General features: G+C 46.4%; 1 protein-coding gene across 1 annotated transcript in view; it reads right to left on the reverse strand.

The window, feature by feature from the left end:
- Positions 1-26,112, reverse strand: part of LOC137532113 (serine protease inhibitor A6-like) — a 57,793-nt gene that overhangs the window by 16,170 nt on the left and 15,511 nt on the right. Inside the window, exon 3 of the mRNA XM_068252268.1 lies at positions 12,995-13,268. Within this exon, the coding sequence (XP_068108369.1) occupies positions 12,995-13,268 (274 nt within the window). The remainder of the gene's footprint in view (positions 1-12,994; positions 13,269-26,112) is intronic.

The following is a 26,112-nucleotide window of genomic DNA, read 5'->3' on the forward strand; positions in this document are numbered from 1 at the left end:
ATATCTTTATTTGTACAAAATTTTTCAACAAGCAATATATAGTAACAAACTTTTCAATGGGAAGCCATTACCAAATTCTTTTATCTCCCCTGCTAGACTTAGATACAATATACAGTATACATTTTCTTGCTATGCATCATATCCTCGTCTCGATATCTTATGGATTCCATTTATTATATCTGCTTATTCTTTTCTTCTTCCCCTCTCTCCCCCCCTCCCCCCCCCCTCCCTCCCTCCCCTTCCCTTTTCTTTTAAAACCTCAAATACTAAACAAACCTTTCATAATACTTCCTCATACCATTCTCCCCATACACATCACCACTCACTCATATACCGGGTCAGTCCTCATATACCTCTATCTACATTTCAATAGTTTCCTATCTCTGTCACAGAAGCCACGGCTCCCTCCAACATTCTCACAACCCACATCTCTTTTTCATATTCCTCTGATTTCTTAAACTGCTCCCATTGAGCCCATACATCCTCATGCGCCTTTCCTCTTCCCTGCACATAACTGGTCAGTTCTTCCATTTTTTGTATTTCATTTATTTCCCTAAACCATTCATGTATATCAGGGCTTTGTGTTGACTTCCAGTGTCTTGCAACCAAGACCCTAGCTGCATTAATCAGAAGTTTAAGTAACGAATTCTTATATTGTTTACTTGACCAGTCATTACAATGAAGTAGAAAGATAGCTGGATCTTCTGGTGTTTCTGATCCCATAATCTGGTTAACAAAACCCCTAACTTCCCTCCAAAATTTCTTAAGTTTACTGCATCCCCAGAATACATGTAACATGTTTCCATTATCCTCCCCACATCTCCAACACAATGATGAGGTACCCGGAAACATCCTATTCAACCTGTCTGGTGTGTAGTACCATCTGACAAAAATCTTATATCCAGCTTCCTGTCCTTTCGTTGGAATTGCTGACTTACTAGCCAGAGATGTCACCTTTTTCCATTGCTCCTCAGAGAAGTTTCTCTTCAATTCCCTCTCCCACTTCTCCCTTACTTTCAAGGTGTTATCCCTCCTCCCCTTAAGGATCTTATAAACTTTCGACAAACTCCCCTTTATCTGTCCCCCTGCTCTACATAGTTTCTCGAACATGGTTAACTCCGAAACCAATTCTTCCCTGGTTCCACAACTTCTCAAAAAAGATTTTATTTGGGCATATTTCCAATCGTCCAAATATCCCTTTCTCCTAATATCTACCAAATCCCTAATCGGGGTCCATTCTGCATTTACCACAATATCCTTGGCCCTAAGAGTCTGCTCCTTATTCCAATGTGGATAGTTATTAAAATTCATCCCTGCCGGAAATCTATCATTACCAAAAATAGGGATCAATGGAGTGGGCCAAGGCGACATCTCTGGTATATTTCTCCACTTACCAAAAATCTTCAATGTATTTTTAATCAATTCAGTCCCCTTTTTATGAATGCCTCTACCACACTTCTCGTGAGTCCAGGGAATATCACCAATGGGCCTCCCTAGGATTCCCTCCTCCAAGGAGACCCATCTTTTTTCTACTCCATTCCTGTTCCAATCTATAATTCGGACTAGGGAGGCAGCTTCATAATATAATTTTAAATCAGGTATAGCAAGTCCTCCCATTTCTCTATCTGCTGTCTGTAATTTATAATTAACCCGTGTCCTACGTCCTCTCCCAATAAATCTGCCTATAATACTTCTCAATTGCTTAAAAAATAAGGAGGGGACTAAAATTGGTAAAGATTGAAACAAATAGAGGAACCGTGGAAGCACGTTCATTTTAATAATAGATATTCTGCCAAACCACGAGAAGCATGGGCGATCCCAGGTCTCTAAATCCTGTTTTATTTTCCCCAATAAGGGGTAGTAATTCTCAGTCACTATCTCTTTTAAATCAAATCCAATCTTCACCCCCAGGTAACTCATCATTCTGTTCTGCCATTTAAAGGGAAAACATCCCATTAGCTGTTCCCTTTGTTTCCTTCCCATTCCCCATATAATTGCAACACTCTTATCAAAATTAATCTTCATGTTAGACAACCTCCCCACAGTCTCAAATTCCTTCATCAAATTTGGCACCGAAGTGTGGGGATCTACCAAATAAAACAACATGTCATCTGCATATGCAGAAACCTTATGTACTTGTCCCCCCACTTCTAAACCCCATATGCTGGAGTCCCCCCTCACCCTACACAGGAATGGCTCCAGCACCAGAGCAAAAATCAGTGGGGACAGCGGACAACCTTGTCGCGTTCCATTTTTAACTTCGAATGTTTCTGACAAAATACCATTAACTCTCACCCTTGCATTAGGGTTTGTATATAAATTCATTATTCTAGTACGCATAATCTCCAATAGTCCCACATGTTTTAATACCCCTTCTACAAAAGCCCACTCCACCCTGTCAAAGGCCTTTTCAGCGTCTGTAGATAGAAAAACGACAGGGTTGGAGTGGGCTCTAGTCCAATTCACGAAGTTCAGCGTGCGGATAATGCCATCTCTGGCCTCCCGACCCCCCATAAATCCAACTTGATCAACATGAATCAATTGACTCATAAACGGTGCCAATCTATTAACCATGATCTTAGCAAATATTTTTAAGTCTACATTTAACAAGGCAATGGGTCTATAACTCTGGCACTGCATTGGATCCTTATCTTCCTTATGTAGTAATGAAATATAGGACTCCAGCATACGGGGCGAAAATTCCTGATTCTCCCCTTCTTTTGTTGTCATTCCATTAAATGCTTCCCTTAAATGTTCCACTAATTGCCCACTAAATCTTTTATAATAATCTGTTGTTAACCCATCCGGTCCTGGAACTTTACCCGGTGACATCTGTTTAATTGCTATTCTAATCTCATCTTCATGTATTTGTGACTCCAGGGAGATGGCATCTTCCGCCGACAGCCTAGGCATACCACTACCTTCTATATATTTTTTAATATCTTCTCTTCTCTTTCCTTGGTTAACCCCTATTGTCCCATTCTTCAACTTATACAACCCTTTATAGTATTCTCTAAACTCTTCAGCAATTTTTCCCAGACCATAAACCAACTTAGCCTTTTTATCCTTTATACAAGGGATATAATTATTTCTTTGCTGTTTTTTTAATGCCCTAGCCAGCATAGAGCTGCATTTATTACTATACTCATAAAAAGATCGTCTACATCTAAGCGCCATATTTTTAACCCCCTGAAACAACAAAGATTTAAGGTATTCCCTCTCTTTATTTAATTCAATCATAGTATCTTCTATATTTTGCTCTTTATATTGCTGTTCCAAGATTCTTATTTTTTCCAATGAATTTTGTATGTTTTTTTTATCTCTCTCTCTCTTCCTCCTGGCCCCCTCCTGTATCCATATACCCCGGATGTAACACTTATGGGCCTCCCAAACTGTTGCTTCTGATACCTCTCCCCTGGAGTTCACAAGAAAATATGATTTAAGTTCATCCTCTATCTTCTGAGCAATTTCCTCATCCCTCAGCAAGGAATTATTTAATCTCCATATTATAGGGCCTTTTACCTTCTCCCCCCATTTTAATTTCATCATTACAGGTGCATGGTCTGACATAGTCGTCGGGCCTATCTCTGAGTTATTTACCAATGAGAGTATGTCATGTGAGACCATTATGTAATCAATTCTAGTAAAACATTTATGGACCTGCGAATAATATGTATAGTCCTTCACCGTGGGGTTACACGCACGCCAAACGTCCACAAGCTGCAGCTTATGCAACAATTCCCTACTCCTCCTCTGGACCATTAAGGGTGTCGAACTTCTACCCATCGAAGTATCCAACCTAGTATCTAGGGGAAGATTTAAATCTGTACATACTATTACACCTCCCTCCATAAACCATTCCAATTTATTAATAAATCTTCTCAAGGCTGAGACTTGTCCGTCGTTTGGCGCATAGTATGATCCCACCGTAATCATCCTATTCCTTAATTCACCCTTTACCAAGTTAAATCTACCTTGTGGGTCAGCGTACTCCTCCTTTATAATGAAGGGGACATTCCTTGCTACTAAGATAGCTGTCCCCCATACTTTCGTAGGTTGTAAACTACTAAGATATATTGTTCTATAGTATTTATCATAAATTCGTGATGCCCGAGGACCCTTAAAGTGTGTTTCCTGGAAGCATACGATATCAGCCCGTTCTCTATAGCACAGTCTGAGGATGGACGATCTTTTTTCCGGAATATTCAATCCCCTGACATTCAGTGACAGAAACTTAAGATCTCCCATCTCTATTTTTCCTTTTTCTCTTTTTTCTTTCCTATGCTTATCCTTGGAACTGACCCGGCACAACACCACTTCCCATTCAAACTCCCTACACACTTCCCCCATTCATCCTCATTCTTTCTTACCCCCACCCTGCAGCAACCCCACATTTGATAGTCCCACCCACTATCCTCTGATACCCCTTTTTTAATATGGAACCCTTCCATTGGGAACCAATTCCCAGTTCCCTTGGTGTGCTGCAACACCCTAGGGTAGTAAACTACCATTCTTCTTAAGTAATCGATAACCCCATCTCCCCTCCCGTACCCAGCGAAGCACCAATTCTATATCCCACTTCGAATACACAAAAAGAAGAGGTGGGGGGGAGGGGGGGAGAGGGGGGAGAAAGAAGAAGGAAAAAAAAAAAAAAAAAGGAAAAAAAAGGGGGGGGGGGGGGGGGCGGAAGGGAAACCCTTTACATAAATTATCTTAATACTTCAGTTTGCACCAAATCCATTCATTTCACTTTTCCTCATCTCCTCCCACCTATCCCTCCCGCCTCCCCCCCCCCCCACCCACCCAACACCCCCTCTCCACAATCTGTGAATTTACTTCAGTATGCTTATATACATTTTTCCAACACCATATCTATACATCAATATACTGAGATCATCCAATACAATCCTTTTACCTTATCACCACTACTTTCATTATTATTTCATGTGTTCAATTTTCTATTCCCATAAGAAGGGGCAGGGACTGGAGGCCTGCCATCAGTTCCCTCAGCTCCCCCTCATTTATACCCTATCCAGACCAGTTCTGCGGATATATATCTCTGTGCAAAAAAAGCAGTGTTTTTAGTGACTATCCCACTCCCCACTCCTCCCTTCCCCTTTCCCTCTAGCTTAACAAAATATATATTCCGCAGACCCGTCATAATCAATAATACACTTTCTATGTATCATGCATATTCCACATTATATAGGGAAGGACCTACCCAATACCCTCTCTCCACACTCTGTGAATTTACTTCAGTATGCTTATATACATTTTTCCAACACCATATCTATACATCAATATACTAAGATCATCTAATACAATCCTTTTACCTTATCACCACTACTTTCTTATTATTTCATGTGTTCAATTTCCTATCCCCATAAGGAGGGGCAGGGACTGGAGGCCTGCCATCAGTTCCCCCAGCTCCCCCTCATTTATACCCTATCCAGACCAGCTCTGCGGATATATATCTCTGTGCAAGAAAACAGTGTTTTTAGTGACTATCCCACTCCCCCCTCCTCCCTTCCCCTTTCCCTCTAACTTAACAAAATGTATAATCCGCAGACCTGTCATGATCAATAATACACTTTCTATGTATCATGCATATTCCACATTATACAGGGAAGAGAGAGGGGAAAAAAAAAAAAAAAACACTTTTTTTTTTATATATACATCTCAATTATTCCAACCTCAATCTCTCTCCCCCTCCTCCCCCACCAACCCCCCCCCCCCATCACATCTCCAACATGCACAGTCTATCTCTTGCGCCTATCTCTGTTACCCCTCTGAAGGCCCCCCCATTGCAGTTCATCCATTTTCCATTCTGGCAGTTCCATCTCCGGTATAGATAATTCCTTACAGATATTTGTCAAGTCCTCAGGATACCTCAAGATTAATGAACGATGATCTTTCATAATAATCAATGCAAACGGAAACCCCCATTTATAAGGTATCCCCTTCTGCTGTAATACCAGCAATAGTGGTTTAAGAGCTTTACGTTGTAACAACGTTGAGGGGGCCAGATCTTGAAATATCGTTATCGTATTTCCCTTCCATTCCAAAGACCCCTTTTGCCTTATTGCTGTCGAGATGTCCACCTTGATTCTGTAATTATGGAATCTGCATATAATGTCTCTAGGTGGTTCCTTTTCCTGTGGAGGGGCCCGCAGGGCCCTATGTACCCGTTCTAATTTAATCGTGGCTTCCTCTGGTCGACCCAAAATCACATTAAAAATCGCCTGTATATGTCCAGTAATGTCCTCCTCTCTTACTGTCTCCGGGACCCCCCTTACCCTTAAATTATTACGTCTCTCACGATTCTGAATATCTTCCATTTCATTCCTAAGGGCAATATTACAGTTTTTTTGTTTCTCACCTGTCTTCTTAAGTTCAGCCACCTCCACCTGTAACTTTAGAACTTGGTCTTCAATAGCTCCAGTTTTTACTTGTAAGTTGCTCAGGTCTTCCTTGATCTCATTAATCTCATCTTTCATTAATGCCATTATCTTCTCAGTTTGAGCCGCCAGGTCCTGCTTTGTTGGCAGATCCTTTAAACATTTCCATATTTCCTCAAGATTCCTTCCCTGATCTGCCCCTGAACCCGGGGAGCTTATACCAGATACAGATAAATTGTCCCCATGCCCACTCAACTCAGACTTATCTGCTTGGGCAAAAAACTTACTCACAGGTCTTTGCGTTGGGGTGGTTGTCCCTTTAGGGAGATTCTTCCCTTTCCTTTCCTTCTCCTTCTCTTTCTCTTTTCCCATTTTCCTTTAGGGGGATTCTCAGGACTGTAGCTCTGATTTACAGGCACTGCTGCTATTGCAGCTGCTTGGTCTCTTGCCCCACACTCCACAGGGGTCCCACACAGCACAGGCTTCCTCCTCCTCGCCCACCAGAAGAAACCTCCAGCCTCCAACCCTTCACTGCCGGGCCCCCCACACTGATTCCAGGGGACCGCACTCCGCCAGCTCTTCAAACCTGAGGACCAGCCCCCAGCTCTAGACTCAACAGCCCCAGCTCCAAGTGTGGGGGACAGACGCTGGACTCACGCCAGGACAAACAAGCCTCCTCCTCTTTGCCAGCCAGCAGCAGTCTCCAGGCTGCCTTACTCTCCGGGGGGTCACTCAACTCTTCCCGTGTGTCACTCCGTGCTCCGTTCCGGCGTTGCAGCGAGCTCCTCAGTCTGCAGCCTTCCCCAGTCCATGCGCCTATTCCGGCGTACTGGAAACAGCCTGCGGCGTTAGTGTTCCGCCCGACCGGAAGTTCCCGCTCTCCGCCTGCTACTGCCACGGTCCTCCAGCCCTTCGCTTACAGGCTTTCCCGAGGGTCCACACTTCACCAGCCCTCCAACTTAGCGACTCAGCCTCCAGCTCCAGGCTCAGCGACCTCGGCTCCAGGTGCGGGGATCAGACGCTAGAATCACGCTGGGACGGGAGATAGGGAGACACACCGATCACTCCCTCATGGTGAGCTCCTCCCCCCTAAACCGTGATAACTTATATCATGGCCGCACGTGCAATTGCGAGTTTTTGGCCACGATTGCACGAGAAAATTTGCAAAAACGTGCGAGAAAACGCTGGTGCAGCCATGATATGAGTTATCACGGTTTAGTGAATAAAGCCCGTTATTAAAGTTAACGCGCCTTATCAGAGTAGCATAGCGAGCACCACGAACTTATGCCTGCTAATTGGCAATGTCACTCGTCCTGTCCTGAGCCCCTGCAGGTTCGTAGCGCTCGCTATGCTACTCTGATAAGGCGTGTTAACTTTGATAAGGTGTGATAACTTTGATAAGGTGTGATATTTGTCTTATCAGGGTTTAGTGAATCAAGCTAGATAAACGAACATTTGCGCGCGATCACGTACGCTTTTCACATGAAACGCGCACGTGATCGCGCGATAACCTTAGTTTATTACGTGAACTAATGCTGTTCGCGTGTAAACTTTTGCGAGCGGCAGAGCGCGTGATAACTGCTGTGATAGCAGCTAGTACGTGATAACTGCTGTGATAGCAGCTATTACGTGATAACTGCTGTGATAGCAGCTAGTACGTGATAACTGCTGTGATAGCAGCTATTACGTGATAACTGCTGTGATAGCAGCTAGTACGTGATAACTGCTGTGATAGCAGCTAGTACGTGATAACTGCTGTGATAGCAGCTAGTACGTGATAACTGCTGTGATAGCAGCTATTACGTGATAACTGCTGTGATAGCAGCTAGTACGTGATAACTGCTGTGATAGCAGCTAGTACGTGATAACTGCTGTGATAGCAGCTAGTACGTGATAACTGCTGTGATAGCAGCTAGTACGTGATAACTGCTGTGATAGCAGCTAGTACGTGATAACTGCTGTGATAGCAGCTAGTACGTGATAACTGCTGTGATAGCAGCTAGTACGTGATAACTGCTGTGATAGCAGCTAGTACGTGATAACTGCTGTGATAGCAGCTAGTACGTGATAACTGCTGTGATAGCAGCTAGTACGTGATAACTGCTGTGATAGCAGCTAGTACGTGATAACTGCTGTGATAGCAGCTAGTACGCGATAACTGCTGTGATAGCAGCCAGTACGTGATAACTGCTGTGATAGCAGCTAGTACGTGATAACTGCTGTGATAGCAGCTAGTACGTGATAACTGCTGTGATAGCAGCTAGTACGTGATAACTGCTGTGATAGCAGCTAGTACGTGATAACTGCTGTGATAGCAGCTAGTACGTGATAACTGCTGTGATAGCAGCTAGTACATGATAACTGCTGTGATAGAAGCTAGTACGTGATAACTGCTGTGATAGCAGCTAGTACGTGATAACTGCTGTGATAGCAGCTAGTACGTGATAACTGCTGTGATACAAGCTAGTACGTGATAACTGCTGAGATAGCAGCTAGTACGTGATAACTGCTGTGATAGAAGCTAGTACGTGATAACTGCTGTGATAGCAGCTAGTACGTGATAACTGCTGTGATAGAAGCTAGTACGTGATAACTGCTGTGATAGAAGCTAGTACGTGATAACTGCTGTGATAGAAGCTAGTACGTGATAACTGCTGTGATAGCAGCTAGTACGTGATAACTGCTGTGATAGCAGCTATTACGTGATAACTGCTGTGATAGCAGCTAGTATGTGATAACTGCTGTGATAGCAGCTATTACGTGATAACTGCTGTGATAGCAGCTATTAAGTGATAACTGCTGTGATAGCAGCTATTACGTGATAACTGCTGTGATAGCAGCTAGTACGTGATAACTGCTGTGATAGCAGCTAGTACGTGATAACTGCTGTGATAGCAGCTAGTACGTGATAACTGCTGTGATAGCAGCTAGTACGTGATAACTGCTGTGATAGCAGCTAGTACGTGATAACTGCTGTGATAGAAGCTAGTACGTGATAACTGCTGTGATAGCAGCTAGTACGTGATAACTGCTGTGATAGCAGCCAGGGCCGGATTTCTGGCAAGGCCACATAGGCCATGGCCTAGGGCACCAGAAATTTAGGGGCGGCTTAGTGAGGGGCAGTAAAGCTGTTTTATGCAGCCATCCCTATCTACAAGGAAAGCTTTAACCTTTGAACTCTCTGTCCTGTACTTGTGTCATCCCTGCAAGTCCTGTAAGCTCTATCCTGCAGGTACACATCAGCCTAACTCAAATGGAGACACAATGGGTCCATCATTAATGAGATGGCAAACATAACATAAGAGTTCTTAAGGAAAACATAACTTATAATCTATACACATATTACTGAAATAGCTATTGTCTGTAACATCCAATGATAGAAAGTAAGTAGATTTCTCATTGGGGCACACAGAGACAACAACCATACAGATGGTATACTGTATTTGGCCTTGGGCGGTAAAAAGTACAAATCCGGCCCTGATAGCAGCTAGTACGTGATAACTGCTGTGATAGCAGCTAGTACGTGATAACTGCTGTGATAGCAGCTAGTACGTGATAACTGCTGTGATAGAAGCTAGTACGTGATAACTGCTGTGATAGCAGCTAGTACGTGATAACTGCTGTGATAGCAGCTAGTACGTGATAACTGCTGTGATAGCAGCTAGTACGTGATAACTGCTGTGATAGCAGCTAGTACGTGATAACTGCTGTGATAGCAGCTAGTACGTGATAACTAGTGTTGGGGGAACAGTGTTCGCCACTGTTCGGGTTCTGCAGAACATCACCCTGTTCGGGTGCTGTTCAAGATCGACCGAACACCTGATGGTGTTCGGCCTTTTAGTTCGGGTTCGCCCGAACTACTCAATGCCCCCCGAACAGGGCCCCTGTTCGACCGAATACGGCCCCCCTATGGGGTCGCAGGCATAAGGGGGGAGCATGCCCCGATCGCGGGGGGGTCGGAAATTCCCCCCACCCCCTCCGCTAGCGCTCCCCTCTCTGCCCGCTTCCCCATAAAAAAGTTTGCGGAAAGTTAATAGTACCTGCTGGCTGGCTGGCAGTGACTAGGAGACGCGTCATGCGTACCCTCGCGTGCGTCATCACGTAGAGGACGTAAGGTCAGAGAAAGGGCGGAAGTACCACAAGGGTACTACCGCTGAACCGCCCGCTGCCCGGCCTCAACGCGTCTCCTAGTCGGACTCCTCCTCACTCATCTCACCACTGCCAGCTAGCCAGCCAGCCAGCCACCAGGTACTATTAACTTTCCCCAAACTTTTTTTATGGGGAAGCGGGCAGAGGGGGGAGCGCTAGCGGAGGGGGTGGGGGGAATTTCCGCCCCCCCCCCCCCCCCGCGATCGGGGCATGCTCCCCCCTCATGCCTGCGACCCCATAGGGCCCCCAAAAGCGGCATGTTCGGGGGTCCCATTGACTTCCATTGAGTTCGGGGTTCGGGCCGAACATGCCGAACATCTAGCCCATGTTCGGCAGAACGGACCCGAACATCCAGGTGTTCGCCCAACACTAGTGATAACTGCTGTGATAGCAGTTATAACGCTTTGGTGAATCAAGCCCAAAGTGTTTCACTTACCTGGGGCTTCTGCCAGCCCCGTGCAGCCTTCCTGTCCCACACCAGTCCTCCACAATCCTCTGTTCTCCCGCCGCTAGCTAGTTTAGTTACCGTCAACTGCACCTGCGCACCCCGAGCCACACATATCTTTCTTCGCATTCCAGCCAGAAATAGCATCCTGCGCTAATAGCGCAGGATGCTATTGTGGGTGGGAACTCAAAGCAAGATACGCGTGGCCCGGGGCGCAGGAGCAGTTGCCGCATCAACCAACCTGAAACTTGCTGGCAACAGGAGAACAGAGGATTGTGGAGGAGCGGTGCAGGACAGGAAGGCTGCATGGGGCTGGCAGAAGCCCCAGGTAAGTGAAACACTTTGTGTTTTTTAACTATTTAGTTTCGCTTGAAAGTGGTATTATCACCATAAAAATTACATTTCAACAGCAACTGGTCTGAGTGTATTAAGTGATAAAGATGCTAATCCTGCATTCAAAACTTGCAAAACTTTTTCTGCTGTTATGGTTTGGAGCTATCACATACCTTAGGAGCACTGGCCATTGCCATTCAGTTGCATGCTGGGGGTTCTTTTTATCTATAATATATTCCTCCTCTTCCCTTTATTTCCCTGCCTAGCTGCCTAGCTGAAACATGATCCTCTGCTCACTTGTGTTTACAAGCAAGGCTGAGGTGACTCAGCAATTGGAAGAAAAGAGAAAAAAAAGTTAAGGGAAGAAATGACATCAGTATTTAGCCTCAAACTGTGGGCAAAAGACATGGTTTCCACCAGGAACAGTATTCTCTTCATTTACTATATAACATTCTCTGAAATCAAAACATGGACAGTACAATACATTATGGGCTTGATTCAGTATGCGGTGCTAACCTACTTAGCACATCTAAAGTCTTTAGACGTGCTAACCAGGGTGCTGAGTAGGTTAGCACCGGTTTTCTCAATCAGATCGCGTGCTAAGTACCGTGCGCAAAGTTTTCCACGCGCAAAGTCCTATGTGCGCGCTAAGTCTCATAGGCTTTAATGGGCGCTTCGCGCGGAGCGCCCTGCGCTCTGTGCAGTGCGCGCGTAAGGTTTGCTAAGGGGGTTTTCACAGGCATGCTAATAGTTAGCACCGCTTTGGGAATCCAGCCCGTGTTATGTAAGTAGATCAAGTATTTATCTACTTATACAGTGGGATGCGAAAGTTTGGGCAACCTTGTTAATTGTCATGATTTTCCTGTATAAATCGTGGGTTGTAAAAAAATGTCAGTTAAATATATCATATAGGAGACACACACAGTGATATTTGAGTAGTGAAATGACGTTTATTGGATTTACAGAAAGTGTGCAATAATTGTTTAAATAAAATTAGGCAGGTATCATTTTATTGATTCCAAAACTATTAGAACTAATTGGAACTCAAATTGGCTTGGTAAGCTCAGTGACCCCTGACCTACATACACAGGTTAATCCAATTATGAGAAAGAGTATTTAAGGGGGTCAAATGTAAGTTTCCCTCCTCTTTTAATTTTCTCTGAAGAGTAGCAACATGGGGGTTTCAAAACAACTCTCAAATGACCTGGAGACAAAGATTCTTCACCATCATGATTTAGGGGAAGGATACAGAAAGCTGCCTGTTTCCACAGTTAGGAACATATTGAGGAAATGGAAGACTACAGGCTCAGTTCAAGTTAAGGCTCGAAGTGTCAGACTAAGAAAAAAAAAAAAGACTAAGAAAAATCTCGGATAAACAGAAGCGACAAATGGTGAGAACAGTCAGAGTCGACCCACAGACCAGCACCAAAGACCTATAACATCAGGATGAGGCAGGATGACTTACGCCTGCACAGTAGGTAGGGGGCACCGTTAAGGTTCGGGGGAAAAATACAGTGAGGCTGGACTCTGTTGACAAGCCATTGTCCATGGTCCTCAAGGGGTCCCAACGCTGGAACAAAATGTGGAGGGGGCCAGGGCAAACTGGATTGTCTTACGTAAGTGCCCATTTTTTCACTACAGGTACACTTTAAGCAGCCTTTCTGCTCACCTGTAACGTGATGAGTGCAGGTATTTTCTTATAGTGCCAGAAGTCAGGTTGGTTTCCACTTCACGTAGGCGGCCCATTGGTGGCAGAATGAGGAGGAGGACTATGTTGTCACTGTACGGCACTTGTATGACCTTGCTGTCGCTGTTCCTAGAGTCTCTGTACGTTTTGAAGTATCCTGAGTCGTGCATCATTGGTACGGTGACATTCTTGCCATCACTCCCCTGGAAGATCCCATCTTTTGTTTTATGCAGATCGAATTTCTTTGTAAATTTAGCTGGAGAAACAAATAATCTGTTCTGGTGATGAAACTTTACAGAAAACTGCAATATTTACACTTTGCATAAACTACTAAGGCTACGTACACACGATGGGCCGGATTTACCCTAACACCCTGTAGGCACATGCCTGCAGGCGCATTATGCTGGAAAGGCTGCTCACTCCTCTCCCACAGTGCCTCTCTCCTTCCCTTTACAGAATCCTGATGTGAGTGTAAATGCCTCTCATTTACTTACCCTGCTTTTGGCATTCCACTGACCAGATCTCCCTTCATATACACACAGTTGTGACCCTGTTTTGAGACAATATTAAAATATAACTTTTAATTCATAATAAAATAAAATAATCTTTGATATATAGTATTTGTTTATTTTTCCTTTTATTTTGTTTTACAAATATATGGTTGTGCAGCAAAAATTGCGTATTCCCCCCATGGAGACCCTATGTACAGCTAGGTCGTCTGGGGTTTCTGCCCCTTACCAGATAGAAATGCTAATAAGATTCTACATAAATAAGAAAACCCTCCACCTAAACCAACATGTTTCGGCTCATAAAGCTAGAGCCGTCGTCAGGGCATGAATAAATAAAGTGCTAGGGTGCAAAGTGCATTATAGAGGAATCATATAGCCAGTTATAAATGCATAGATAAGGAAAACAACAAACAAGAGATGTACTCTCAGGCTAAGGATGGCTGACTTAGCCTGAGAGTACATCTCTTGTTTGTTGTTTTCCTTATCTATGCATTTATAACTGGCTATATGATTCCTCTATAATGCACTTTGCACCCTAGCACTTTATTTATTCATGCCCTGACGACGGCTCTAGCTTTATGAGCCGAAACATGTTGGTTTAGGTGGAGGGTTTTCTTATTTATGTAGAATCTTATTAGCATTTCTATCTGGTAAGGGGCAGAAACCCCAGACGACCTAGCTGTACATAGGGTCTCCATGGGGGGAATACACAATTTTTGCTGCACAACCAGATATTTGTAAAACAAAATAAAAGGAAAAATAAACAAATACTATATATCAAAGATTATTTTATTTTATTATGAATTAAAAGTTATATTTTAATATTGTCTCAAAACAGGGTCACAACTGTGTGTATAGTAAAAATCAGACGTGTGTAAAAAAACAGATCTCCCTTCAGTCAGAGGCACCTCTTTGCTACTTAGTACTGAGGTTCCCCTAGCTACCTAATACTTATGGGCACCTCTAGCTACTTAGTATTAGGTAGCCAGAAGTACCCTCAATATTAACCCCTTGCTGACTGCTCCACGCCAATTGGCGTGAGCAGTGCAGCAGCCCCAGGACCGCTCCACGCCCATTGGCGTGAACGGCTGTCTATGGGGCTAGCAGGAGATCGCGCCCTCGGGAGACTTAGACGGCGAAACCGCCGTCTAATTACTTTGTACAGCGCTGCAATCCGCAGAAACCCTGTACTGGGGACAGCCGTGTGACACGGCTGTCCCCCTGGGACACAGGAAAGCGATCCACTGTGATAGGCTGAAGCCTATCATAGCCGATCGTGCTGATTAGCTGGTGGGGGGAGGGAGGGAGGGTAATAACATTAATTTAAAAAAAACAAGATTTTATTAAAAAATAACAAATAAATAAATAAATATTTATAAAAAACAAACAAACAATTGGGGGGGCGATCAGACCCCACCAACAGAGAGCTCTGTTGGTGGGGAGGAAAGGGGCGGGCAATCACTTGTGTGCTGAGTTGTACGGCCCTGCAGCTTGGCCTTGATGCTGCATTGGCCTATTGAACTAAAAATGGCCTGCTCACTAGGGGGGGTTAACACTGCGGTCCTCAAGTGGTTAAGGAGCACGTGTAGCTACCTATGATGGGCAAGGGAAATAAGGGAAAAGTGACAGCTGAGCCAGCCAGTGCACTTGCGGTGCGATTCAGTGGGTGTCTGTAAGTTCATGGAGGGCGAAGTCCAGGAAGCCAGAACATCTGTGCCTATAGGCTCTTGTGAGGTGAATCCGGGCCTGCGCGGAATTTAAGCAATTGAAAATGAGCAAATGTTGAAAATGATATCCAGAAGAGATGCATCCTGGGAATGACCAGGGATAGGCTGAGGCAGGGAAGGCACTAGCCTTTGGGCACACAGCTAGTGTTGGGCGAACAGTGTTCGCCACTGTTCGGGTTCTGCAGAACATCACCCTGTTCGGGTGATGTTCGAGTTCGGCCAAACCGTTCGGCCACATGGCCGAACTAAGAGCGCATGGCCGAACGTTCCCCGAACGTTCGGCTAGCGCTGTGATTGGCCGAACGGGTCCGTGGTTCGGACCCGAACGCGCTCTGATTGGCCGAACTGTCACGTGGTTCAGGTAAATAAATACCCGAACCACGTCATATTTCCGCCATTTGTCTGTGGGTTTAGCTTTGGGTAGGCAGGCAGGGTAGTTCGCGCTCCAGCCACACTAGCCAGGGTCCCCCCAGTCATTGTGTCGCTGCTGGGAATAGTAGTACACCGCTCGCTCAGCCACACTATATAGCATTCTGTTTACTGCCACTCTGTGTACCTCGCTCAGCCACACTATATAGCATTCTGTTTACTGTTCTGTGTCTGCTGGGAATAGTAGTACACCGCTCGCTCAGCCACACTATATAGCATTCTGTTTACTGCCACTCTGTGTACCTCGCTCAGCCACACTATATAGCATTCTGTTTACTGTTCTGTGTCTGCTGGGAATAGTAGTACACTGCTCGCTCAGCCACACTATATAGCATTCTGTTTACTGCCACTCTGTGTACCTCGCTCAGCCACACTATATAGCATTCTGTTTACTGTTCTGTGTCTGCTGGGAATAGTAGTACACCGCTCGCTCAGCCACACTATATAGCATTCTGTTTACTGCCACTCTGTGTACCTCGCTCAGCCACACTATATAGCATTCTGTTTACTGCCACTCTGTGTCTGCTGGGAATAGTAGTACACCGCTCACCCGCCACTGTATAGCATTGTGCTCTGTGTCGCTGCTGGGAATAGTGGTACACCGCTCACCCGCCACTGTATAGCATTGTGCTCTGTGTCGCTGCTGGGAATAGTGGTACACCGCTCAGCCACACTATATAGCATTCTGTTTACTGTTCTGTGTCTGCTGGGAATAGTAGTACACCGCTCGCTCAGCCACACTATATAGCATTCTGTTTACTGCCACTCTGTGTACCTCGCTCAGCCACACTATATAGCATTCTGTTTACCGCCACTCTGTGTCTGCTGGGAATAGTAGTACACTGCTCACCCGCCACTGTATAGCATTGTGCTCTGTGTCGCTGCTGGGAATAGTGGTACACCGCTCACCCGCCACTGTATAGCATTTCTGTACTGCCACTGGATGACCTCTCAAGCGTCCAGCAGTGGGTTAAGCAGCACCAGCACATCACGCACGAGGTCCGAGTCCTCAGCCAGTTACAAGCAGCCAGTGGGCACAAAGCTGACACAACCGGCAGCGACACCACGCACACAACTGCCAGATAACCAGTCCGATGAATTACCTCAGGACACAATGGGGTATTCGCAGGAGCTATTCCCAGCCCAACAAACTTCCACCTTTCAAAGGTCAATGGAGGAACAGCCAGAAATGTTGTGCCCGGATTCACAACCATTAACTGTGGGAAATGCACCGCGCACTGAAATACAAGGCGAGTCCGAGGAGGACTCAGAAACCCAAATCCCAGAGCAAGTTGGGCAGGAGGGGTTGCAATTGCAGGAGGTCGGCCGACAAGATCTGGAAGACGACGTTGGAGTGAGCTGCGCAGAGGTTGTTCTGGGGAGCTCTACTCCACGGCGGCGGCCCCCCACAATGACATATGACGAGTTTGAGGAGATGGAAGAGGAGGGTATGGACAATGTGGACAGAGACCCAGATTTTGTTTGTGAACGAGAACATCGCCGTCGTAGCAGCAGCACAGATGAGTCTGTTGAAGAACCCACTGCTGCACGAGTTCGCCTTGTGCCACAAGGTAGGCGGCGCGAAATTTCAGGCACCACAAGCGTGGAAGTTCAAGTGAGAGGCAAAAGAGGAGCAAACAGAAATCGCCAGCAAGGCAGGTGCTCCAAAGTCTGGGCTTTCTTTGAAGACTGCACTGAGGATGTTACCATGGCGATTTGCAAGGTGTGCAAGACCCGCCTGAGCAGGGGGAAAAGTATTAACAACCTCTCCACCACCAGCATGAGCCGCCACATGCTATCCAAACATCCCACTCTGTGGGCAAACGCGGCAGGACAGGGTACCAGCAACACTGCCTCCCTTGGGTTCACCAGACTCACCACCAGACCCGCCTCAGCAGCAGCAGTAGCCCAGCCATTGCGTGGTTCACAACATTCACAAACATCAGACGACGCTGACACTGTCACTTTCCGGAGTAGTGCTCTTGAGGTCTCCCAGTGTTCATCAAACACAACAACCAACAGCCCTTCCGTGTGCAGCGCTACGGTTCAGTTGTCTGTGTCGGAGATGTTTGAATGCAAGAGGAAATTGCCAGCAAATGACCCCCGGGCCGTGGCAGTAACAGCCAGCATAGCCAAGCTTCTGGCCTGCGAAATGCTGCCATATCGAGTGGTGGAGACAAACAGCTTCAAGGGCATGATGTCAGTGGCCATCCCACGTTACGTGGTTCCCAGCCGCTACCACTTTGCGCGCTCTGCAGTGCCTGAGTTGCATGAGCACGTGGTCAGCAAAATAACCTGAAGCTTGAAGAATGCCGTTGCCTGCAAGGCTCACCTCACCACTGACACCTGGACGAGTGCGTTCGGCCAGGGTCGATACATCTCCCTTACCGCGCACTGGGTAAACCTTGTGGAGCCTGGCAGCGATTCCTCACCTGCTACGGCGCGGGTGTTGCCCACGCCGCAAACAGCTGCACCGCCGTCCCTCCCACTGGATAACAACAGCAGCACCTACCTCTCTGACTCCTTCTCCTCCAACGCATCTCAAAGCTGTACCTCATCCGGAAACACTAACCCAGCACCAGCAGCAGTAGGATCGTGGAAGCAGTGCAGCACAGCTGTTGGCATGCGTCAGCAGCGTTGCTGAAGCTGATCTGCCTTGGGGATAAGCAGCACACAGGGCAGGACATTTGGAAGGGAATAAAGGAACAGACGGATTTGTGGCTGGCACCACTGGACCTGAAACCGGGCATGGTTGTGTGTGATAATGGGAGTAATCTCATTCGCGCTTTAAAGTTGGCTAAGCTGACACACATCCCTTGCCTGGCGCACGTGATGAACCTAGTAGTTCAGCGGTTCCTGAGGACATACCCAGGCGTGGCCGATCTTCTGTTGAAGGTGCGTCGAGTGGCCAAACATTGTAGAAATTCCAGTACTGCTTCGGGGGCACTCGCCAAGATGCAGGAGCGCTTCAATCTCCCCCACCATCGCTTGCTGTGTGATGTCCCTACGCGCTGGAATTGTACGCTGCACATGCTAGCCCGCTTTTGTGAGCAGAAGAGTGCAGTGGTCCAGTACATGACGGAGCAGTACCGAGGCGCATCCGGACAGCTGCCAAGCTTCTGTGGATCCGATTGGGCCAACATGTTGGACCTCTGCCAAGTCCTCCAAAATTTTGAGCAATCCACGTTGCTTGTGAGCAGTGACAACTCTTCAGTCAGCATTACCATACCACTGCTGTGTTTACTGAAGAGGTCGATGTTGAAAATCAAGGAAACAGCTGTCATGATGCAACTGGGGGAATCTGAAGGAGAAAACGATCAGCGTGATGGTACCAACATCAGGCCATCCGCCTCAGGGAACGCTGGCCCCAGCAGCTATGACGAAGAAGAGGAGGAGGAAAAGCTGGAGTTGGAGCAGGAATTTCCTGCCACCACTGATGAGGGCCAGAGCGGTGCACGTTGGACTTCCACAATTCAGCGCGAATGGTCAGCAGAAGCAGACCAGGAGGAAGGTGACGACTATGATGCATCACAACAACTATCACAACGCTCACAAGAGGATGATGAGGATTCTGGTAGGACTCTGGCACACATGGCTCAATTCATGCTAGACTGCATTGAACGCGACCCACGCATTGTGCGCATTCTGGACAACACCAATTACTGGGTTTATACCTTTCTGGATCCACGGTACAAACACAATGTTCCAAAACTGCTTGAAGAAAGAGTCAGACAGGTCAAAATGGAAGAATACCAGCAGGCCCTTGTGGAGACTTTAGAGAGGAGATTGACATCCTCCCCCTCCTCTAGCCAGTTGTACACCGACAGACTGACTTCCGCAAACCCAGGACAACCAGGAGGGCAGCAAACAACGCAAGCCGCAGCTAGTGCCCAAAAGGGAATGGTATCGGCAGTGTCCTTGGAGTGGGAAAATTTTCTGACACCCATGCAGCAGCAGCCCACTGAACACCAAGCATGCAGATCCACCTCCAACACCGATCGCCTGGAGAAGATGGTCAAGGACTACATGTCAGATGACGGAGCTGTGTCGAACAATCCATCTGCACCCTTCAACTATTGGGTATCGAAGCTAGACACCTGGCACAAACTGGCAATGTACGCAATAGAGGTGCTGGCTTGCCCGGCAGCCAGCGTTATGTCGGAACGCTGTTTCAGTGCTGCCGGAGGCATCGTCACAGATCGGCGTATCCGCCTCTCCACAGAAAATGCAGACCGTCTGACTCAAATTAAAATGAATCAATCCTGGATTGGAAACGACTACGCAACACTCCAGGACCCCAACCAAGTAACATGACCAATGAACATCTGGGATGGTTTAGCGTTTCCGGTCCCTGTTTATTGAACCTCTCATCTGTATGTAGTGTAGTGGGGGTGTCTCAGCACCTTGCAGGGAAAAAAATATAGGAGACAAATACGGGAGCCCAATAGTGTAGTATATTAGTATGCAATTGAAAAAAGAAATTTCAATAAATTACTACTCACAAAAGGAGGTTGCAAGGGCAACCAACCGTAGGAAGCAGGTGGAGACCATAAACCCGACTCCACTCGGGGTAGTCCCAGCCGGGACCTGGATGTGGTCGCTCTCCTTGAAAAAGTAGGGACAGGTGTCCACTGTGGGGCACCCACAGGTGGTCTGTCACCACCCCTCAAACACAGATTGTTTGGGGGTATAGCTATGCACAATTGAAGGTAAAGAGGCGCCCTGGTTGAAATAAAAGCATCTAAAAACAGCTTAAAATCGAGGAAATAATATGAGGTGGCTTACCTCAATAACGAAATCCTTGTATATGGCAAAAGATTTTTATTTAGCACAGGCAACGCGTTTCGCGGGTCCAAGCCCGCTTCATCAGGCCAATAAAAGTGCCAAATGAACAAGTCGATATGGCAAAGGGAGGCTCCCTTTGCCATATCGACTTGTTCATTTGGCACTTTTATTGGCCTGATGAAGCGGGCTTGGACCCGCGAAACGCGTTGCCTGTGCTAAATAAAAATCTTTTGCCATATACAAGGATTTCGTTATTGAGGTAAGCCACCTCATATTATTTCCTCGATTTTAAGCTGTTTTTAGATGCTTTTATTTCAACCAGGGCGCCTCTTTACCTTCAATTGTGCTCTCATCTGTATTACATTTATGACTGCATGGCGGCAAAAAGCATTGCTGCTATATCCGCACGCTTTTTGTCCTCATGCAAGGCCTGGGTTGTTGTGTCTCAAAAAGCATGGCCTTCTCCTCCTGCGCCTGCTCCTGTTCCATCACGTCTGCTGCTGCTGGGTTAGCGTTGCCGCGTGGTCCCTGTTTATTGAACCACTTATCTTTATTACATTTATGACTGCATGGCGGCAAAAAGCATTGCTGCTATATCCGCACGCTTTTTGTCCTCATGCAAGGCCTGGGTTGTTGTGTCTCAAAAAGCATGGCCTTCTCCTCCTGCGCCTGCTCCTGTTCAATCACGTCTGCTGCTGCTGGGTTAGCGTTGCCGCGTTGTCCCTGTTTATTGAACCACTTATCTTTATTACATTTATGACTGCATGGCGGTACAAAGCATGCTATCCGCACGCTTTTTGTCCTCATGCAAGGCCTGGGTTGTTGTGTCTCACAAAGCATGGCCTTCTCCTCCTGCGCCTCCTCCTGTTCCATCACGTCTGCTGCTGCTGGATTAGCGTTGCCGCGTGGTCCCTGTTTATTGAACCACTTATCTTTATTACATTTATGACTGCATGGCGGTACAAAGCATGCTATCCGCACGCTTCTTGTCCTCATGCAAGGCCTGGGTTGTTGTGTCTCACAAAGCGTGGCCTTCTCCTCCTGCGCCTCCTCCTGTTCCATCACGTCTGCTGCTGCTGGGTTAGCGTTGCCGCGTGGTCCCTGTTTATTGAACCACTTATCTTTATTACATTTATGACTGCATGGCGGCAAAAAGCATTGCTATATCCGCACGCTATTTGTCCTCATGCAAGGCCTGGGATGTTGTGTCTCAAAAAGCGTGGCCTTCTCCTCCTGCGGCTCCTCCTGTTCCCTCACGTGTGCTGCTGCTGCTGCTGCTGGGTTAGCGTTTCCGGTCCCTGTTTATTGAACCTCTTATCTTTATTACATTTATGACTGCATGGCGGCAAAAAGCATTGCTATATCCGCACGCTATTTGTCCTCATGCAAGGCCTGGGATGTTGTGTCTCAAAAAGCGTGGCCTTCTCCTCCTGCGGCTCCTCCTGTTCCCTCACGTGTGCTGCTGCTGCTGCTGCTGGGTTAGCGTTTCCGGTCCCTGTTTATTGAACCTCTCATCTTTATTACATTTATGACTGCATGGCGGCAAAAAGCATTGCTACATCCGCACGCTATTTGTCCTCATGCAAGGCCTGGGATGTTGTGTCTCAAAAAGCGTGGCCTTCTCCTCCTGCGGCTCCTCCTGTTCCCTCACGTGTGCTGCTGCTGCTGCTGCTGGGTTAGCGTTTCCGGTCCCTGTTTATTGAACCTCTCATCTTTATTACATTTATTACTGCATGGCGGCAAAAAGCATTGCTATATCCGCACGCTATTTGTCCTCATGCAAGGCCTGGGATGTTGTGTCTCAAAAGGCGTGGCCTTCTCCTCCTGCGCCTCCTCCTGTTCCATCACGTGTTCTGCTGCTTGTGCTGGGTTAGCGTTACCGGTCCCTTTTCCTGGAACCTCTTCTCTGTATTACATTTATGACTGCATGGCGACAAAAAGCATTGCTATATCCGCACGCTATTTGTCCTCATGCAAGGCCTGGGATGTTGTGTCTCAAAAAGCGTGGCCTTCTCCTCCTGCGCCTTCTTCTGTTCCATCACGTGTTCTGCTGCTTGTGCTGGGTTAGCGTTACCGGTCCCTTTTCCTGGAACCTCTTCTCTGTATTACATTTATGACTGCATGGCGACAAAAAGCATGTTACCTGTGCAAAGAAACATGACATTTTCCACATTTAAAAGACAGTTTTTCCTTTGAAACTTTACAATCAATTTTTTCAAAAACTTTAAGCTCTTTTTCAAATATTTTTTTTCCTCTTGTACCCACTCCCAAGGTGCACATACCCTGCAAATTTGGGGTATGTAGCATGTAAGGAAGCTTTACAAAGCACGAAAGTTCGGGTCCCCATTGACTTCCATTATGTTCGGAGTTCGGCGCGAACACCCGAACATTGCGGCGATGTTCGGCGAACGTTCGCGAACCCGAACATCTAGGTGTTCGCCCAACACTACACACAGCCCTGAGGGTGCTTATGTGCCCACCCCTATGACATCACCCTAAAATTCCTGTTCCCTTTCCCGCAGATCACCATTCAACCCTCAGACACTGAGGGAATTCTGAAGGCATTCAGCACTGCAGGCAAAGTAGCCTTTTGGATTGGTTAGTGAATCCACACACAATACAATTTGGATTGTATGTACAGTTGATACAATCTACAATCTCGTATAGAGATTAGGTAAACTGCCACCAATTCGCATAAGCATGCAAATATGCTGTTCTAGACCTAGCTGGACCTGTTGGAAAAGGGGTTAGTTCAACAACCTCTCTAGAGATAACAATATATAACAATAAAACAGTTATGGTAACGTTTTCTCCAAAAGGCAGGATTGTTTGCAGAGGATATTCAGAACAAGCACTTACAGTAAAATACATGCACAAAAGATCACACAAAAATGACAAAATGTATGTAACATTGAACAGAATAATATAGTAAAAAAAATTAGAATAAAAATTGAAATAGTAACTGGATAGAATTTGAGCACTCTATGAAATTACCATGTCCTTTGGGAATTGTAAGCCCAAAAAGAAGAAGGAAAGTTTTGTGGTTAATAGTCCAAAGATAAAAACCCAGGTCCAGTTGGGCTAGCAAATCCATGCTGATATGGATTGGCATCAACTCCGACAGTCTTTGTGTCCAGCAATATAACCCTTTCTCTGCTGGGGGGTGGAGATTGTAATGAGAGATGGGCAGACTCTGCCACATGATCCAGTTCCACCCCTGTCATTAGAGGGAGAAAGAGATATGAAATATCTGGAATTATCATATCTCTGGGGCATTTCATCCGATCAAACAGAGTATGGTAGCAGTGGATTCCGAATGTTCTCTTATGTTCACAGATATCAGACATGGGTTAATTATTATGTCGCATTTTAGACAAAAACATATCTTTGTGACAGAAGGTGGAAGACGAACGCATCTTGCTTGCACACCTTTAGGTTAAGTCCAGCGACCATCCAGATAATTTTGATGTGACTGGAATTTATAGAAAGGATAGAAATATAGTAGAAATAAATATTATTTTTTTCTAGGTTTAATAAAGAATATTTGATTCGATCTCTTCCCTCGACAGGATATGGGGGAATTTTGCTATGGCAATTTATGACAGGAATCTGTTTTTCTGGTTTCCTGAAATCCTTATCACTATTCTTGGGAAGTATGTATCAGAGAATGTCCAAGGAGTCATTACATGGAGAAACCAGGCCTGCTGGGAAGAAGTAACGGTTTTTCTCTACAGCAGAAGAATAAACATATCGCTAATATGATTCTCTAACTTAGGGGAGGGGCTGCCTAATACTTGGGGACTCATCTGGCAATGTAACTTGGGAAGGGAGCTGGCTAATACAGGGGGGCTCTTCTGGCAATCTATACTGGGGAGGGGGCTGATGAATAATACTGTTGGCTTATATGATTATATATGTAATTATCTAAGGTAAGGGGCTGCCTAATGCTGGGGACTTGTCTGGCTATCTAACTTGGGGAAAGGGCTGCCGAATACTGGGTGGTTGATCTGGCTATCTATACTGCGTCCATCTAAAAATGGCGCAGGGAGAAAAATGGCGCACCGTTCTACTGATAAATGTATCATAAAACGCAATTGACCGGTTTAATGTAAATACATTAAAACGGTAAATAGCGTTTTATGATACATTTATTGTGGAACGGTGGGCCATTAAAAAATGCAGGGGGCTGGTGGCTAGTACAGGCAGCGGGGGTTGGGGGGACACTGGAGGGAATAGGCATCGGGGGAGGATGTGTGTAATATGCATACATTACCTTGTCCCGGCCGGTGATCGCTCCTTCCCTCCGCTCCTTCACTTCTTCCATTTGTTTGCTTGTAGTCCTGCAGCCAGTCAATCACCATGCGGAGACTGAAACCACATGGTGATTGGCCGGCTACAGTAAACTAATGGAAGAAGTGCAGGAGCGGAGGGAAGGAGCGATCGGCGGCCAGGACAAGGTAATGTATGTATATTACACACAGCCTCCCCCGATGCCTATTCCCTCCAGTGTCCCGCTGTCTCTCTCCCCCCGATCCCCTCTGGCCTCTGCATTGTTTAAGATTTATAATGCTATTTAGCGTTATAAGTATAAAGCACACTGCCTGCGCCATTTTTTAACACTTATAACGCTAAATAGCGTTATATAATGCAAGTCTATGCGGCGCCGTTTTCGTTCCCCTGGTGCTGTGCGCCATTTTTAACTGTCACGATCTATACTAGGGAGGAGGCTGCCTAAACCGGGGGCTCATCTGGCTATCTAAACTGGGGAGGGGACTGGCTAATATTGGGAACACATCTGTCTATCTGAACTGGGAAAGGACAGGGGGTCGAAGCGGGTTACTTCGGCGCTAATGCTAAGCGCCGAAGATGGACGCCGTCATAGCAGCAATGCTATGATGCACGCCCCACGCAAGAGTAATTTGGGGATCTGGCAATCAACAGACCCTGAATTACATCTCCCTCCAAGTTGTACAACTCAGAGGGGGAATAGTATTTAACGCCACCGGGGAGTTTAGCCGCAGCAGGGAGAGACTTCATTTGGCTCGCCCTCCGCCCAACTCACCAACAGCCGTACTATACGTATGCCGGGGGCTGGCTAATTCCTGGATCTGATCTGGCTATCTAACTTGGGGAGGGACTGGGGGCACATCTGGTTATCTATAAAGGGAATGGGTCTGACTATCTAATCTGTTAGGATTTAGAGTACTGTAAAACCTTCCACTAGTGAGCAAAGCATTACCCATGTGTGGAGTCTAGGTGACCATGGGTCTTCGCCAATAACGACCCGAGGGGATTGCCCTGGACTTAGAAGCCAAGTGCCAACCAGGTCACACCTAGGATAACTTCAGCTAGTGATTGAAAGAATGGTGACACCTCAGTGCAGAGTCATCTCAAAGTCCAGCTCTAGGCAGAACAGTAATCATAGTCGGTATCCAGAAAATAGGTCAGCAATAGGCGTAATCCATATCCAGGCAAGAGGTCGGGGCAGGTAGTAACAAGCATAGTCAGTATCCAGGCAAGAGGTCAGGGCAGACAGCAATAAACATAGTAGGTATCCAGGCAAGAGGTCAGGGCAGGCAGCAATACGCATAGTAGGTATCCAGGGAGAGGTGGCACAGGGGGCCTGAAGGTGGCACAAGAAAAAAGGAGG

The sequence above is a fragment of the Hyperolius riggenbachi genome, chromosome 9 (assembly GCF_040937935.1).
Source record: "Hyperolius riggenbachi isolate aHypRig1 chromosome 9, aHypRig1.pri, whole genome shotgun sequence".
In the NCBI taxonomy this organism is placed as follows: Eukaryota; Metazoa; Chordata; class Amphibia; order Anura; family Hyperoliidae; genus Hyperolius; species Hyperolius riggenbachi.